Below are 19,523 nucleotides of genomic sequence, written 5' to 3' on the forward strand. Positions count from 1 at the left end.
TTTAGTTCTTTTCATCTCTTCATGCAACTAGAACATGTGTCATATCACATACAATTTATTTAATACAACATGATTTTTCTTCTAATTCGATCTAAAATAATTATCCTATTAAATATGTTTTAACTTCTAAAAAAATACAAACTTTAACCCTCTCTAATCACTTAAACTCAAAAACACTCTATAGTCCATACTAAACTATAGCATCCGAATATGGTAATCAGAATCCTTCTCCTTTTGTGTTGGATCTTCATCAACCAACTTAACGGTTATCAAGATTAATTATTCTCATTATTTAAATAACAACCCGCTATCGCATTTTCTTTTTATTATTCTGATGGAGGCTTTTTCAGGTATGTTGAAACAAGCCTGTGATACAGGTGCGTTTCATGGTATTACTCTTCCTAATGAAGGTCCTACTTTATCACATCTTTTTTATGCGGATGATGCTATGATTATGGGAGAGTGGTCTTCTTTTAATTTTGATAACTTGAAACGTATTCTTCGCATATTTTACTTGTGTTCGGGGCTAAAGATTAATCTCCATAAATCAGTGTTATTTGGAGTAGGTGTAGAAGATGGTGAGATCGATATCCAAGCTGGTTTCATGGGTTGTAAGCCGGGTAGAATCCCGTTTTCTTATCTAGGGATTATGGTGGGTGCTAACATGAATAGGGTGGTTAATTGGGAACCGGTTGTGTCCAAGTTCAAGAAGAGGCTTTCTAAATGGAAAGTTAATTCGTTATCTATTGCCGGTCGGGTAACCCTTATTAAATCGGTGCTGGATAGTCTTCCCACTTATTATTTTTCGCTTTTTAAGGCACCCAAGAAGGTTATCAATGATTTAGAAGCTTTGATGAGAAGGTTCTTATGAGGTGGTTCGGATGAAGTGAGGAAGATGTCATGGGTGGCTTGGGAGGTAGTCACCAAACCTATAAAAGAAGGGGGTTTAGGTATCGCTCGTTTAGAGGTTAATAATCAAGCGCTGATTACTAAATGGCTTGGGAGATTTCTAAACGATCATCACGCGATGTGGAGAAGAGTAGTGTTGTCTATTCATAGGTCCTCGCGCTGTTGGGGGCTTGCTCCGGTTAATAATGGGGTTGCCGGGGTTTGGAAGAATTGTGTTATGTTTTGGAACAAATTTAAGGTTGATGGTGTGGGTTTTAATAGAGTGATCCGGGCCACAGTTGGGAATGGTCGCCAAGTTCGGTTTTGGATGGATTTGTGGTTGGGTTCGACGCCGATTATGGACAAGTATCCGTCCTAATATGCGGTAGAAAAACATAAAAATGTCTTGTTAGCAGATCGGTTGGTGGTCACTGGATCCTCTCGTCGCATTGTGTGGGATTGGCTTAGAGCTCCTTGCTCCCAACAGGAGGTGATCGAGAAGCAAGAGTTGGAAGATCTCCTTAAAGGGGTGGTGATGGCTGACCGTGAAGATTCATGGTCTTGGGCGGTTGGTAGCTGCAAAGAGTTCGAGGTTTCGACGATTAAAAGATGGATGGTGCGGTCCGTTGTGGATGCTGGGAGTTTCGGTTTTCAATGGAGCGATTGGGTCCCGAAAAAATGTAATATTTTTATGTGGAGGGCCGTTCTGGATTGTCTTCCAACCAAGGAGGCTTTAGCTGGACGTCATTTGCATTGTGATGATCATAGTTGCGCTTTATGTGAGAGTAATGAGGAATCGCTCGAGCACTTGTTAACCGGGTGTTTCATTTCTATGGCCGTTTGGAATGCGATTGGTTCATGGTGCAACATCCCTAGATCTTTTGTTTTCCATGTAAATGATTTGGTGGAACTGCATAAGGTTAGTGGTGCGACGGGGAACAAGAGATTGATTATTCATGGCATTGTCATCATTACTTGTTGGAGGATTTGGCGGGCTAGGAATGAAAAGATTTTTTCGGGCAAGAACACTAAGGTGGTAGAAATGGTTGCGGATATAAAATCTTTGGGTTTTCTTTGGTACAAAAATAGATCTAAGATAGGGGTAGTGGATTAGAAAAGATGGTGTTTATTTGATGTAACGTGATTGTTGTTTTTGGTTTTTGGCTTTCGGCGTCTTTCTCCGTCTTGGTGATAGTCGTTGGTTGTGTTTGTTTTTAATGAAAGTCAATTTTCAAAAAAAAAAATTTAAATAACAACCGGTTTCATATATCCGGTTTCCTACTGGTTCAAATTACTTCCATTTAAAACCGTTTGAAACCGAACTAATTTAGGTTTAATCTGGTTTCAACTTTGTTTACCAAATCCAGTTTAAAATAACTCTCAAAGTCAGATGATATATTGTGTTAATGTATATGTGAGCTCACATAGCATGTGAATGGTCATGGGTCCACTCACCACCCTCATATAAAGGACCTGCTAAGTAAATGTCAATTTGTGGGTTGGGGGACCAATTATAACCAATCAAAAAGAGAGTAAATACGCCATCCTAAAGTTCAAAACGAAATTACGAAAAAAAGAAGAGGGGGGGGGGGGGGGGGTATTAAAGGTTTTTCTAATTTCAAAAAGCGAAGCGCTAGCCACTCTAAGAATTTTAGGTCCGAAAAACTAAGAGAGAAAAGAGCTTTGTATAAGCGAAAAGTTACTCTATGTACACTTAAATAAGCTTTACAGACAATCCAAGTAAATAATTTATAATCTCTTTTCTCTTTTACACGTAACCTTTTTAATCAAGTAAAAAAGTATAAACTTTTCAAAAGATTGGTCATTTTTATATACCAGCCTCGTCGAAACCTATATTTGGCCAATTTTGACCCACTTGTTCACGAAGCATGACCACCTCAAAGCCCCGAGTCAGTCGCATTTTAAAAAAGAAGATGTTAATACATATAAATAAGCGACTAGAACAGACCCAACCCCCAAATCCCTACTAGTTCCGTAACGCTCTCCGAGTCATAGTTACTTGCTACTATACCAATCGCTTGCATTATAATGACTGAATCTATCATTTGTAAGTACATGATAATCATAAAAAATATATGCTTGGTGTGTATATTAGTCATTAGATATAGTAAGACGGTACTTAATTGTAACTTATAATTCTATGTATTATGCACCTCTCATGGTTTGATGGGCCAGGCCACATGGGCCTTGACACTTCATAGTGTGGTATATAAGTTTCATGGAGAAAGAAACAAACGTAGGACTTTGACAGATTCTATTTTCTAGACAATGAGAAAGAATGAAATAGATTAGAAGATAGTTGTGGGTCAAGAAGAACTGAACATTCTTGAAGCATTTGAAAGGAAGTTCGTTTATTAAATAAACGAACAGACACAAATGACACTTTGTTTCACATTCAATTAAATGAACTAACACAAACAAGAACACACGTCCCGTTTGTTCATTTATGTTCATGAACGTTCATTTATATTAGTACAGTAAGAGTTGTATACGCTTGTTTGTTTAGCATATCAACGAACAAATGGGATAAAAGAGAATGGGTGTATATTTAACCGATAAACCAACTGTTGATCTAATAAAAACTTTCAAGACACGCTAACTATTGAACGCTATATATTTTATGCAAAGTGTTCCGTTTCAGCCTGTAAAAGTTACTCGCTATCCAACCCGACTGTTTGCCACCTTAATATCGTAGTTTTTGTTCAATTCCTTAAGGAATAAAGAGTATAACATCAAACAAGGATAAGACTGATGTATTAAAGTATACCGGTCTATTCTCATATGACTGTATGAGTCATATATTCATAGCACTAGAGGCATTGTATTAAAGTGCATTAAATTGTCATGTTCATTTCATTTTAGTTGTTGACAAAATAAAATAATGCACTTATCCTAGGTCCATGTTTGATGTGACCAAACTGCTGAACGTTAAGTAAAATCCAAACTAGTATGGAACATGAATTTATGTATTAAAAGTTAAAACAATGAACAATAAGGATAAAGTTACATATCCAATTATCAAACGTTACAATCGAGTTAATAAACCCAATTTTTTACAGAGACGATACGACTGGATACTTATTGTAACATTCACGATAAACATATGGCTTCTTCATCAAAACATTCAAAAGCGCTTATACGGTTTTAACTTTTAAATAAAGCGTAAGCAGGTAAACAGTAAATTGTAAGAACAGCTTATATATGATCTAAGAACAGCTTAAGAATGCATGCAAGTTAAACACACATTATATATTGACATAAGTACATAACATGTGAAACTAAAGTATTGCGGATAACGGGACATGTTCTAAGACCTAGCCAGGCATCAACTTGTTGGTTTAGAGATATTAACAATTGACCACAAATTATTTGATTTTTGCACATGTATCTAGCCCCAAATGTTTGTTATTTTCTCTATGTTCTTGTCTACCTGCCATGAGTTGTGACTTCAATTAAATGGACAATTCTTCATGGGGTTATTAAATATCACAATAGAAATAACGGGTAAAATTGGCATTCAACTGAATTATTACATTAATTGTAGGTATCTTAAATTGTGTTTCTTATGATTTTTAATGGATAATAGTTTTGGAACTATAATAGATCAGCTAAGCCGTATAACGATCGATTACCTGTTTCTAAAAAAGTTTTAGAAATACATAAATGCCTCTCCACGACTCCACCCGTACTAAAAGTGACCAAGTTGTCCTAAAAGTTACTTGCTTCAACCTGAACATGTTTTGACTCGTTACCCAACCAACTTGACTCACCATATATTGTTTTCAATTTTTTATCATTTGACTCAACTATCAAGGATCAATATTTAACAATGTTGGATTTGATCAGATGCTGAGTATCTATTTATCTAATATAAAACTTTAGATATTAATAGTAGCGTTAATCATCTCTATTACGCTCTAACTATAGGCGGCAATCATGACCCACTCAACGGGTCAAGCTGGGTATACATAATAACTCAACGGGTAACTATTTTAAACTAGTCAACTTAAAATGGTTTGGATAGGTTATCACCACCCATGATTATTGTTTGTCTTCCCTGCCTACAAATCCTTTTATTTTGTTTCTCTTTGTAGAATAACTTGACCTTAAACATCAATACAAGTATTAGGTGTTGAAGTGCACGAATATTCAATATTTTCTAATTTCTAGCACCAAATAAGTTTATGGCTCAAGGTAGACATGCCTCAATGGTCAATTAACTGGTTAGACCGGTTAATCGAGTCGGTTAGTAACCGGTTTTCAAGCACGAAAACCCTAACCGGTATAACCAAACCGTTTAACCAGGAAAAAAAGACCGGCTTAGAAAAATAATAAAAACCTAAAACCGGTTTCGGTTATTAAACGGTTTTGGGGCTAAAATGAAAAACCGGTTACTAACCACCAGTTTTTTCAAGATAGAAACCGGTTAATCGGTTTGGATGTGCAGCTCTCTCTAGCTCAAGGGGCAAAGCCTAGGGGTCCCAAGAGATAGTGTCCCTGGACCCTGGTAGGGTGTTTAATGGATTGAGCCCACATGTAATGGTCCAAGTGTTGGCCCTTGTGAGGTCCAAAGGTTTATGAACCCATTGGGGATATATATATTGCTAACTAAGCCCACGACAAAATTTACGATTTCCATAGATGAAAGCATATACAAGTTGCTTATTATAAGCATGGTTGATAAATGGTTGCATGAGAACATATATGTAGTAACTAGTAATTGACGAGATCAACGCTAACTTAAGTTGTCAACATAAATTGTTGTTAGAAGTAACTTGCCATTAGCAACAACTTGATGATTGATGAATCAACAATATTTGAGTTACTTATGACACACCAACCATATAGTAGTAACCGGGTTACCGTTGAATGAGTTTATGTTGATAGATTTCTTGTTGACAAAGTTACTATCACTAATAACCGAATAAGTGTCAACCATTATAACCGCAAACTAATACGCTCTTTAATGAAGTGTTGTGTTGTTTCAACTAAACACTGCGATGGTTCCTCAAATATATCATAACTAAGTCTTTGTTTAGTTTTAGATACACTTTTCTCGTACACTTGTTCATGATTTAGAGAGGTATTCAAGATAATTACGCAATCCTCATATTATTATACTACGGTGATGGGAACTGTCGGCTGAGAATAGTAGTGACAGCGGTATAACTTCATCGACATCGACATCTTCGAATTTTCCACATAAATTTGAATACCATGTGATCTTCATGGGAATATAAAACTAATTAAACAATAATATACATTATTAGAATATTGGAACCCAAAGACTTTGGAACATCCTTTGTTTTTTTCACTTTACGTGTACATCAAGTCCACCACATATGAATCTTTTACTTAAAGAGTTTTGGTAGTATTCATTATTTACATCATTTTTACCTATTTAAATCTTCTTCATTTAAACTGAGTGGTTACTGGTAAAAAACTGGTTGAACATGTAAATCGGGTTGTGTTAGTCCGGATTTCAATAATACATGTATTTAAATTGTAACTTCTAAACATGTACTTCCTGTTTAGATAATTGTAAACATGCTTGACTTTGTTGTGCTAATTCATGTATTATTTGTTGTATCTTTTGTTTTGTGTTTAGAGACTTCTTAACATTTACACGTTTTGTTATTGGTCTCCATATTTTCACAAGTCTCTTTGGTTATTATCATAATATCATAATGTTTTCGTTAATGTTTTTTTCATTTTTTTTATCACAATGTTTTCATTCAAGTTGTCATTGTCTTGTTGCGGTGGTTGGTTGTTTGATTGGTAGTTTTTGGCCACGTGGCTATGAAGGGACATTGATTGCCCTGCTGTTGCCAGTGGCTAAACCGTCATGGCGGCAACGGACAACAACAATGATTAGTGTTGTTTCCTGCGATTGCTTGGTTTCGACAATGATGAAGAAGGGCAATTAGAGATCAGCAGGACATCCAAATTAGGGGTCAATAGAGCTTAATTTTGTTATGGAATCCAGTCTTACGTGTACTTGTCTAATCACTTAACTATACTTTTCTTTGTCTAATATACTATACAACGACCCACGCCATGGTAGTCATTTTTTACTTTGATTCTTTCAAAATTTTGGTTTGCTAATTCACTTATTATTAAGACTTCTTTTATTGTTTTCATACTTTATATAATATGTGTTTGCATAAAAATTATGCACAAAACTAAATAATTTCATATTTGTCAATTGTATATACACACAAGCATGTATATGTATACAGGAGAGAGTTTCAACAAAAACTTATTTAATTTAAAAACTTGTGAAAACGATCTTTAAACATTTTTTTTTTAATTTGTAATTTTTTTTATTATTTTTATGTGTTATAACTTTTGTCAAAACTAACTATGAGTAAAGAAATGACTATGTATGTAAAGTTTAAACTTGTTTATTATCGAATAAGCACAAATATAAAATTATCCAATTGAAGTTTTTAATATTAAAATTATCGACTATGTAGTAATTCACTACTATGGTATTGAAGGTATTATATTAAAGTCAACGTTGGGCCGCAACATTGGCACCACGGTTCATGACGGGATTAATTATTAATATATACTTTTTTTTTGTATATCCATAAATATTCACCATGACTTTATTAGTGGCGAATAATTTATTCCAATTTTTCAATATAACATTAGCGTGGATATTACTTTTATTTTAAAACAACACACAATTGAAAATTTATTTATTCTTCTTATCGTGTCTTAGTTTTATATATATATAAAAACTGTGTTAAAAATATTAAAATATAAATGCATAGTCATAAGAAACTAGAACATTTAATAATGAATCAGTGGGGTATTAAATATTGACACGATTTATTAATGAAATTATTAATAATGTGCATCGTATAATTGAATTTATAGAAAAATAAAAACATGCCTTATCAAATTAATTTATTATTTACTTGTTTTTTTCTTTTCTGTCATTTAAAAGAACACGTGGAGGGAGATAAAAAGAATTACTACTGTTTACACACTAAAAAAAAAAATTAATGTTGTTAACAAAGATTTCGGGATCTGTTATTCTATTTTTCTGTCTTAATATTTACTTTATTTGTATAATAATACTTATCATATGATTCATATTACCATACACACACATAGGATAGAATGGTGATGTAAACACATTAACTAATTATAGTTGTATATTGAGTTTTGAGGAAGATGATTGAAACAAGATGAAGCTTTGTGATCATGAGGACGAGTTGACGGAACACTTGTATGTATTATGTCAATTCGCTTAACTGGTTTGGGGTATCATTACAGCTTGGTGTAAGGTCCTGGCTATTTTTGTTTTTTTTTTTTTTTTTTAATTTGGGATATGTTTGAAATATTACACAAAAATTCTTGTTTAAAAAAAATGTGGCAAATGTGTTCCATGCAATGTGCTTAACAATAAAATTTTATGTTTTAATGGTCTTTATAGGAAGAAATAAGATGAAAAGTAAATGTGTATCTATCCAATTATCCATAATTAATTTGGTTTTTTAGTTGAGTTCTTCATGATGACGTCAGAAGTCCTTCTTTGACCAATCACTATCTATTTTAGTTAATAATCTGTTACAAAGCATACGTACTGATTTTGACAGTTCACACGGTATATTTTATTTCCACGATCGTCTATTAAAACTTCTATTATTTTAAACTTATTATATTAATACATAATAGTTAAAAGTATATAATCATATGTATTATGTTTATATATCATTCTAAACTATTGTTATGCAAACAACAAACTCTAATATAAGCCCAACTCGTGCCTAGACTTGTTTAGAAAGAATAATTTTGAAATATGTCACAATCCTTAATATTTCTTTTGCAAACACTCATACTTTAACGTATGAAATGTAAAAATTAAATAGGGTAATTACATATATAAGTAGAGTAATTATATAATTACACTTGTATATATAATTACTCTACTTAATTCTCATATTTAACACGTTAATTTTATTTGTAAGTTAACTTTCCCCTAAACTACCTTATAAACCATCTAAATATAATATAAGAACCAAATCTATACACACACACACATATCATCATCATCATCATTGTCGTACTCACTATATCTCACCAACAGCAAAGCTATTAGAGGGTCTGAGAAGGGTAAGATGTAGACAGCCTACCTCTACCCTTTAAGAATAGAGATACTGCTTCCGGTAAGACCTTCGGCTCGATAGTAGTTTTGCATCAAGCCTTGGACATAAGATACATAAATCTCAACCATCGGGACACCGTCAATTGGTGCATGTACCCTTGTCTTTCGGCTATCAACGCCACCACATGATGCCTGATTAACCTTCCGCCACTTTTAACGTTATTTTCACGAGATTAGTAAAATAACTTTAAAATTAGCGCAATTTCACTTTTGCTCACCGATGGTTCACACATATATACATTGCGCGCGCGCGCACACAGATACATATATATATATTAAATAAGAAAATACAATATATAGCATCTTAGTTTTCGTATCTAATACTTGTCAATTGTCACAATAGATCAACACATAGTGATGTATCCTTATCTTTTTATTTAATATTCAAAAGAAAAAAAATAAATAAACAAATTAATACGTACCCTTCATGCATAATATATTTTTCTAATATAATAATAACAATAAATAAAATAATAATAATAGTTATCTAATTCGGTCACCTTTATAAACCCTATCTTCCTTGCATATCTTCACCTCATCACAACCACCTTCCACACACCATCTCTCTAAAAATGGAAAGCTATACTTCAAGTTATCCCTACAACTACTCATCTTCATCTTCACATCTATCACTGGATCTAATGCATGATTATTCTCATGCAAGTTATAGCACTAACGATGATTATGAAGATGATCATGACCATAAACTTGGTTTATTCGGTAAACCTCCAAACTTTGGTTGTGATCATGAAGTGGCGATGGATTCGGGATCTGGATCGAGTATGATTCATGTGAAGAAATTTAAAAGTGAGAAGAAAAAGACTAGAAAACCTAAGTGTGCATTTCAAACCAGAAGTCAAGTTGATATTCTGGATGATGGTTATAGATGGAGGAAATACGGTCAGAAAGCGGTTAAGAACAGCAAGTTTCCAAGGTTTGATTTTTCATTAATAAGTTCTTGATTATATGTTTTGCAATCACGGCCATCTTCGAGAAACGTTAAATTCGAGAAACGTTAAAAATTTTTTGGCAGAAGGCGAATAAAAAATTTAGGCCGTAAGTAAAATGGTTTTTTGTTGAGTTTATATAATTAAAATTTTTAAATATGCTTACTTAGTTATGATTACAGTAGTGTAATTTTTTTTATTTAAATAAAAATAGGCTTAGATGAGTTGAGTAATTAGGCTTAAACACTAAAAATTCATAATTTTTCATAAAAATATATATGAATTAAAAAATAATAATTTTGAACCTAACGAGGTGATCGGGGAGGAAATCATTGACTACCCTGTCCTCCTAACAAAGCCGGACATGTTTGCAATTGATCCATGGATTATTGTTTAGTGGAGTATTTTTAGTGTATTTTGAAATATTATCTATAGGACAAGATTTTTTCTACTACGATTATCAAATTGTGTATGGTGTTTATTATTTCGTATCTTCAATAAAAGAGCAAAATCTGAATCGAACAACTTCAAATTCGGTTTTGAATTCTCGATTTGGTTAGCAACTTAACCAAATTTTGGATTAGATTTTCAAATCGAATTCGATTTGTTGATTTTTCGAATTTATATGACATGAATATCCAAATTTGAATTATATAATCATAGCTATACACTTTCTTAATAAATAATTCATTTCATATATGTTGTTTTTACTCATAATTTCGAATTGAACCTAATTCGAATTCATTTTCAAATGTCAAAATTCGAGTAGTTTGAAAATTACTCGATGAACTCCTCTAAAGTTACCTAAAACCAAGTTATATGAACTTGTTCAATTCGAAGTTATCATTTTGTTTTTGTTTATATTATGATTATTAATAAGAGTTGTGTATACAATTTGATATAGGAGTTATTATCGATGCACATATGAAGGATGTAACGTGAAGAAGCAGGTACAAAGGTTATCCGAAGATGAGGAAGTTGTTGAAACGACTTATGAAGGAACGCATACACACCCAATCGAGAAACCAAACAATAACTTTGAGCATTTATTGGCTCAAATGCAAATCTATTCTTCTTGCTAGCTAAAATAGGAATATGAATAAAAGCCTGCTAAGGTAGCTAATTAGATGATTAATTAATTTTGTAATGCTTTGGTTTTTGTAATGCTTTTTGTTTAATTATACGGTGTTTTGTTTTACAAAAGTTATAAAACATTTTGACAACAAAAAATACTAAAATACAAATTTATGTTATCTTATTTATACCAAGTAAAGCTTATGAAAACCCGGTGTACACATATTACAACTATGACGTACATCTAAGGTGGTTAGTTGGTTCGAATATGATACATTTAAAATGTGAACTCGGGTTTAATCCTCATCAACAATACAAGAAAAGTACTTGTTTTATCAAAAAAAGAAAATAAAATCATTGTACCGCACGGTGGAGTTGATTAACATCTCACATTGTGAGTCTAAAATGGTTTGACGACGTAATGATATATTTAAAGCATGAGATATAAATATAACATGTAGTCCAACGACCTACCGATATATTAAGTTTGGGCTACAAATACATCAGGTAATTAATCCAACGACTTACTAGCATGTAAAGTATTAACGCAATGTGACTACCTAACATATAACAATTATAAAAGTAAAGAAAATTGGAATACATACATTATCATTGACTTTCCTATTTTCTCCAAGAATTGTAGTCTTCAAGTACTATGAGCTTCATAATTTCTTTAAGCTTTTCAATTCTTTCACCTCTTAATATCCCACACATAGTGTTTCAACTCTCATTATACCCTCAAGAATGCCAAACCTTCATTAACATATTTAGAATTATGCGCGTTTATACAATTATTAAGCCGAAATACAATGAAAAACTTTAAAAAAAAAACAATTTCTCTATACCCTATGTCTTGATAGTTTGACAATTTTTTTAGCTTCGATTACACGTAAAGGAACATATAAGTGGTTCATCAGCCTTCTTTGAGCTAACGCTGAGAATGTAAATCCATTGAGCATACGTTTCTAAAGAATAATCTAGATATGTAAAAACAAATAAAGAACTACAAACGACAAGCAAAATCATATGCGGGACTAGGATATGAAGAAAAACTAAAGCGAAAGAGATACAAAATAGACATACATCGTTTACACGCGATGAAGGGAGACAAAGTAATACACATAGTCAATGCAATCACTTCTTTACTATGAGGTATATTTAAAAATGACCATCTCTAACATCCTCTAATTCTACATCAATATTCATCATGAGACTAGAACCATCAACCGCTTCAAAAATAAACACACTTTTATGACACCTCTTTATATCAACCAGACTACAAACCTTTTAACACTAGCAGAGTCAAAATTAAAATTAAGTGTATTTAATTGTTTGATGATGAACTTATAAGAATTCACAACCCGTCTAACCCACTTAGTCTATATTCTATACCATAATAGTTAAAACACATTAATAGTTGAAATAAAATTTTTATACACATAATAGTTGACAGCATGAAATAAAATTTCTCTGTGTAAAGGTATTAAATTCATAACATTAATCCACGATGATAACGGGACGCTTATTTTTTAATGATCTAATTAGGGACGTACAACAAGCATGGGTATCGAATTTGATAATCAAGTACTAACCTTCTAAGTTTTTGGTATATTTACAGTTCTATTCATTACTTATATTTATCGAACTTTTGTCTTCAATACCGATACCAATACCAATACCGAATACCGATGTCAAACTCTTAAAAAAATTAGGATCGGTACCGAGCTTGCCTTTAGACATAATAAAAATATTTGCGTGATTATAAAACACTCCACATATCACATAGTTTCATCATACAAAAGAAAGTATAATAAAAGAATAATAATATTCTTTAGTGAAGGAACACATGTTCTTCTGGAAGCTCACCTATTAACGTAACAAAATGAACACAATTTCATATAATAATAAGACAGAATTGCAAATTTTGTCCTTTAAAAAAAGCCAAATTACGGTTCGTGTCCTTTTCTAAGTTTCCTTGCAGGCGGTGTACTTTAAACTTTTTTTTTCTACACGTTATGTCCTTTATGCTAACTGGGTTAGAAAAACTCAGTTAAATGCCCTCACGTGAGGCGCATGTGAGGGCATTTTTGTCTTTTCGTCTACTGGTGGTTATTTATAATTAAAAAATAAACTAATATATTATAACAAAAATAAATAATAGATATTAAATATATACTCTCTCTCTCTCTTCCCGTCTTCTTTCTCTCTCTCTACTCTCTCCCTCCCTCTCACTACACCAACACCACCACTACCTAACCACCAAACCAACCACCGTTCTCAGCCGTGACCACCACAACTACCATCACATCTTCCTCCGGCCATCATGTCCGCCGGAACCGATGGCGAAGGACGGCGCCGGCGACGATGGCGAAGGTCTGGTGGTGGTAGTGGTTGTAGTAGAGGAAGGATCCGGCGTAGAGGATGTAGGTGGAGCAGCCGGCGAAGAGGGTGAGGCGGGGGCCGAGGATGTTGTAGATGCCGCCGCCGAGGATGCCGAAGACGGCGAAGGTGGTGTAGAGGGCGGTGTTGGCGTTGTTGGCGGCGGTGTGGTCCACCTGGCCGCCGCCGCCCATGCCGGACAAGGCGTTGAACATCCCCGGACAGCAGAAGCAGACCAGCCTGATGAGACCCACCTGGGTTAAGGGTGAGTTGTACCGGAGATTGGATTTAAGGGTGGCCGGAGATCCGGATTCTTGGTAGGATTTTTCAACCATGGTTGATTGATAGGAATTGGGATTGGTGAGTGTGAAATGGGTATTTAATATTTATAGTGGTGAGACAGCTAATATTAATAAATTGAAGAAATAGAAACAGACAAAAGGAAGACGACAACCACGGAATTTGATAATGGAATTGGAATCGTGGATTCTGGTGATGGAAGAAGAACATATCCCCTTCGGAGACATTAAGGATGCCGAAGACACCGTTAGATCAGGCCACACAGAAGCACCGCTCCTTTGGCTTTGTCACGTTTCTTGAGCGAGAAGATGCCGCCGCTGCCATGGATAACATGGACGGTGCCATCGATTACCAGTTGTGATGGTGGCGGCGGTAGGTGGTGGGTAGTGGTGGCAGTCGGCAACAGGTGGTGGTGGGGTTTTGGATGTTGAAAGAAGAAGGTGGGTGGTGATGGTGGATGCACATGAGAGGAGAGATAGGGGGGAAGAAGAAAAGAGGAAGAAGTTGCAGGTAGACGAAAAGACAAAAATGCCCTCACATGCGTCTCACGTGAGGGCATTTAACTGGCTTTTTCTAACCCAGTTAGCGTAAAGGACAAAACTTGTAGGAAAAAAAAGTTTAAAGTACACCGCCTGCAAGGAAACTTAGAAAAGGACACGAACCGTAATTCGTCTTATTTTAAAGGACAAAATTTGTAATTCTGTCTAATAATAATAATAATAATAATAATCAATCGGTCAAAATTGATTGATTGAATCGACGATGGCTCTTCCTCTCGGGAAGCTTACAATAATAATCGGTGCAGGTATTTGTTATTAATTTACGTCGTTAAACTTTAACCTAACGAGTTAGTTTAATAATATCATTTTGTTATGGATTTGGATTGTGTTTGTGGTTTAATTAGATATTAATTAGTTGCATAGAAGTTAATTGTGATAGGTGAATGCCGATTAATCATGAATTTGTTATATTGTGGTTGTATGACTGTTAGGGTTTTAGGTTGATTTGAGTTGTTTATTGAAATTGGGAGATGAAATGTTAGGGTTTTGAATGCTGGTATGATATTATTTCAGTATCATAATGTGCAAATGTCCAATAGCAGTTTTTGCTCTATTAGCGTTGTGAAATCGGTCTAGGCGGATACTCGGTAGGGTGCCGAGGCGAGTTTTTTTTAACTCGGCCGATGTTACTCGGAATCGGTCAAACTAGGAGCTAGTCGGTCCAACTTCGTCAAGTTGAATTTTCGCTGTTTCTAACCGTATTTTGTTGTTTTTCGTCGATTTTCGTAGTTGATCATGGACGTATCGCTTGTTGATTGTTCATTATTATGTCGTTAAGTTTAACCTAACGAGTTATTTTCAATCGTTTTGTTCTGGAGTTGGGTTGTATGTGTGGTTTAATTAGATGTTAATCAGTATATATATAGATTGAATTTGTTTTACTGCGGTTGCATGACTGTTAGGGTTTTAGGTTGATTTGAGTTTCTGCCTTAAAAACCGGAACATGAATGGCCCTAGCCCGGAAATGATAGGGCCATTCATGTTCTGGTTTTTTAAGGTTTCGGAGTTCGGTATGGATTGTTGGGTTTCATAATTAATAAAATTAGAACCGAAACCTGACCCCAATCTCTCATGGTTTTTTCGGGCTGGATTAATCGGGTTTCGAGTATCCAAGAAACAAAAACAAGTTAAAAAGGCTAGTTAGCTAAAATGAAAGCAACATACTCGTAAAATTAATAACCAAATTAAAAACCAACATAATCACGAGTTGTAGACGATGAATAGATTTGCTTACCCAATCCCACAATTGGAGACGATGAATTACTTCGGGAATAAGAATGCGAACATAACTTATATACATTAAACAGTCTATCTAGCATAAATGGGATAGAATGCAAACGTAAGTTAATTTTCAAGGCTGGATAAGAAGAACGCGCATGCCTTTTATTTTTGCTGGAATGCGAACTGATCTGCTATACCTTATATCAAGTTTTTAAAACAAAAACTATAGTTGGGTTTTTCGGGTTGACCCGAAACCCAAAAATCAAACTCGGTAACGAACCGAGTTACTATGGTTTGGGTTCGGGCTAGTGTTTTCTTGGTTTTGGGTTCCATGGCTCGGGTTTTCCTTGGTTGCGGTTATAAGTGACAAGCCTACTTGGGGTTACTACGGTGGGCTTTTCATGGTGGACGTTTGGGATTTACAGTAAATACATGTTGCTCTATACGAATCAAACCTTGGCGCCTTAACCTTAGTTAGGTTCATACAAGCTTAAAATCATAGACACTGATACGTTAGATTTAATCTTCTCATTCAGGTATCATATGATTGTTTGTAGGTCTTGTTGGATCGGTTCTTGCTAAAGAAGGACGCATTCCTGGTGTTGGTGATTTATTATCCGGTGCTTCTAAGGTAATTCATCTATTTGTTAGTTAATTCATGCATCAGATATTGATTATAAACCAGTACAACACTAGTCTCTTCATTATCCTGTTACACAACGGTTTCTTGGTTTCGGTTCTTACAGGTGCTCAAGATAATTACGAAAGATGAGAAGGCCGTGCCAAGTCCAAAACCACGCAATGACTCCTTGATGGCACAGGTTTATTACCCGGTTCATTAGTTTTATAAAGTTTTTTCGTATCAGTCCTTTTCATTTCAGATTCACACTTTCATGATAAATTGTCGGGCTATTATGATTCTGTATGATATGAAACAGGTTAACAGCCTAAGACAGGAGCTTCAACTCCTAGCATCAAATAGGCCCGTTACTATTGTCACTTCTACTGGTTCAGGTATCTTGTTAGGTTTGGTTAGTTACATCCGCATGCATTTACAAATTTATATTCGAGGGTATGTATACACACACACACAAATAGGGGATAGTTCCAACGAAAACCACCTTTAAACTTGAAAACTACTTTAAACAGTATTTTTTACTTTTTCATTTTTTTTGTATGTTATGAATCTTTGCCAACACCAAAAGAAATAAAAAATATATATGTAGCTCGCGAAAATACATATATGTAGCTTGCGAAGCTACATATATGTGTATAATACGATGTAAATATATGTAGCTGTATATAGATTTTTCTATTTCTTTTGGGGTTTTGCAAAGATTAATAATATTAAAAAAAATAAAATATATATATATATATTATTTACATGGTTTAAAACACGAGTTTTTCAAGTATCTTAGTGTCTATATATTATTTATACCTTTTGCTATGTAGATTAATAGAATGTGTATATTTTCATTTTTTACCTTTATGTTATAGAATGTGTATATATTGTTTTTATTTTCATTTTTTTTGTTATGAAGAACTTTAGTTGTACCTAGTGTATACCAGTTAAAGTTTCATTAACTTGATGCACGGCAATTTATTATGTGTAGAATATAGATTATGATCTTTTAGATCCACATGTTTGTGATTCTGTGAAATGATCTTCCTGCAATTATCAATTCTATAAGTAAAATGTGCTTATGAATGTTGATTTATAGAATTTCTTTCAGTTTTGGTTTTTCCTTATTTAATATGCTACGATTACATGCAGGTACCCGAAATTACGGGCTCATTGTCATTGTTGTTGTAGTAGGATATGGCTATGCTTGGTGGAAGGTAAGTATGCCAACTCGGCATCCAGATCATTCATCGTTGACTGTTACTTTTATCTATATAGATTTTACACACTTGGTGTAATTTAATACTTTATAACCTTATGGTTATGCATTTAAGTTTCAGTCCTCTTTATGTTTTTATAGTCACCTATTTGAGTCTGTTAAATAACAAGAAGCATGTGTAATAAGTTAACTAGTTTTACTTTCTATATTATTCTCTCGCATTTTATTTTTGTTAGTTAATATTTTGTACAATTGCAGGGTTGGAAACTTCCTGATATGATGTTTGCTACAAAGCGTAGTTTATCTGATGCAACAAATGCTGTAGCTAAACAGCTAGAAAATGTTTACTCTTCACTCGCTGTAAGTTTGCTGTTTCAAAATTGATTTGTTTACCTTTACTTTTTAAACACTACTCTTATTATAATGTAAGGGTAAACTTGTCAAACGACAGTTGTACAAATGTAACTCATTTATTTCTTTTTTTATTTAGTTAGTAAGGTTATTTTTGTTGCTGTGTAGGCTACCAAGAGGCATTTATCTTCAAGAATTGATCGTGTCGATTGTAGTTTAGATGAGTTTGCAGAAGTCACTGCATCTACAAAAGAGGAGGTATGCTTAGTTTTCTTGTGTTGTAACTGTTGAATTTCATATTATATTATGCAAACTTACTTGTTGAACTACATAGGTTTCTTCTCTACGAGTGAATACAGAAGGGATTGCTTTAGATGTTCAAAAAGTACATCATGCAGTTTATACCCTGGTGTGATTCATTTACATTACCTAGTTGACTTTCAACTATTTTTTCTCGTAAGATGGTCAACTTATGTTTTGGATACTGGTCAACTCTTTTTGTCACAGGAAACCAAGTTGAATAGGATTGAATGGAAGCAGGATGACACAAATCTAGGAGTCGCGAGGTTACTGCGTACTGCAATAACCTTGGAAAACCAGGCTTCTGTGGGATCCATTCAGGTATGTTTGACCAGTTTGACTCATTCCCCTTCTAGCTAACATTTTGACCCACTTGAGTTTCAATGTAATCAGACCCGTTCATTAAGTGATGTCTGTTATTACTTGTAGGGAAACCCGTCTAGTTCATCAAAGCCAGCTCTTCCGTCACCACAGAGGGTAGGTTTTTTTCAACAATACTATTCGTTTGCCTATGGATTCTGGTTTACTATACGTGTAAGATCATCCAGTATCATAGGCCATATCAGCAAACAATAAAACTTTTCTGAAAGAGTTTTGTATATGGGCCCCATGTTGGCCCAGATTTGATACACAAACGAATTTTATGATCAGACACCAATTATGTCTCTTCTTTTTTTTTAAAAAGGAATTATTATTATGAATAAGCTTGCATAATCGACCCTTTTTAACTTAAAATCATTTGGTCCATTTAAATAGACCAAAACTTAACCGGTTAACCCATATGATGCTTAGACCTTGACCTTTACATTTGACTCTTGACCCATACCATAAACAAAAAAAACAACAAACTCAATACTAAAATACCAAACTAGAAACCCGACCTGTTAACTTTCTTGATGACCCGTTTTAGGATTAAAATTTTAACAATTTTTCAGATAATTTATTTATGACTGGTTATATGCTTAATTAACATTTTGGTATTCAGTTATTTGGCCTAAACTGTTTTAAGTCTCGCAATCTGATGACTTGGATCATTATTATGATCTAATATGAACAGACAACACAGGTCCTGTGAGTTCACTCTATGAAGTATTTTATTAACATTTGTTTCTCATTACAGACTATGTCTTTGCCTCCGGTTCATATAGAAGAGCAACAATCATCCCCGCTTGTATCCCCTGGGGTATGTGTCTCATCAACATTGGTTAATATTAGCAGCGTGATTTGACCTGTTTGAGATAGAAACAACTCGAATTGACCCATTATATGTGTCATCTCTTATTAGCATAAGATTTGATGAGCTGACGGAGTTCACAATTCTTAGGGCAAAATAATTTTAAAATTTTCTTTTGTTTGAAACTCTAGAATTCGTTTTAGTTTTTAATCCTTTGTGTATTTCAAGGTAAAAGACCTTTGGGAAATTTTGTCTCGGCATCTGCCTCTGGCTTGAAGGTTATGTATT

The 19,523-nt window shown here is 34.1% G+C and overlaps 2 protein-coding genes across 2 annotated transcripts; both read left to right on the top strand.

Annotated features, from left to right (window-relative positions):
- Nucleotides 1-9,592: 9,592 nt before the first annotated feature.
- LOC143627589 (putative WRKY transcription factor 75) lies at nucleotides 9,593-11,302 on the top strand. The gene is made up of 2 exons (XM_077097373.1): nucleotides 9,593-10,022; nucleotides 10,940-11,302. Exons 1-2 carry the CDS (start codon nucleotides 9,661-9,663, stop codon nucleotides 11,115-11,117), a joined length of 540 nt encoding a protein of 179 aa, XP_076953488.1. The 5' UTR covers nucleotides 9,593-9,660; the 3' UTR covers nucleotides 11,118-11,302.
- A 3,191-nt stretch (nucleotides 11,303-14,493) lies between these two features.
- Nucleotides 14,494-19,289, top strand: LOC143627514 (uncharacterized). Its single transcript, XM_077097307.1, has 11 exons — nucleotides 14,494-14,593; nucleotides 16,127-16,200; nucleotides 16,316-16,390; nucleotides 16,508-16,583; nucleotides 17,344-17,408; nucleotides 17,669-17,770; nucleotides 17,930-18,019; nucleotides 18,096-18,170; nucleotides 18,269-18,382; nucleotides 18,491-18,538; nucleotides 19,182-19,289. Exons 1-11 carry the CDS (start codon nucleotides 14,551-14,553, stop codon nucleotides 19,287-19,289), a joined length of 870 nt encoding a protein of 289 aa, XP_076953422.1. The 5' UTR covers nucleotides 14,494-14,550.
- Nucleotides 19,290-19,523: the final 234 nt, after the last annotated feature.

This window comes from Bidens hawaiensis, unplaced genomic scaffold (assembly GCF_021521415.1).
Source record: "Bidens hawaiensis isolate Kalapana, Puna unplaced genomic scaffold, B.hawaiensis_p1.1 tig00004685_1, whole genome shotgun sequence".
NCBI classification, from domain to species: Eukaryota; Viridiplantae; Streptophyta; class Magnoliopsida; order Asterales; family Asteraceae; genus Bidens; species Bidens hawaiensis.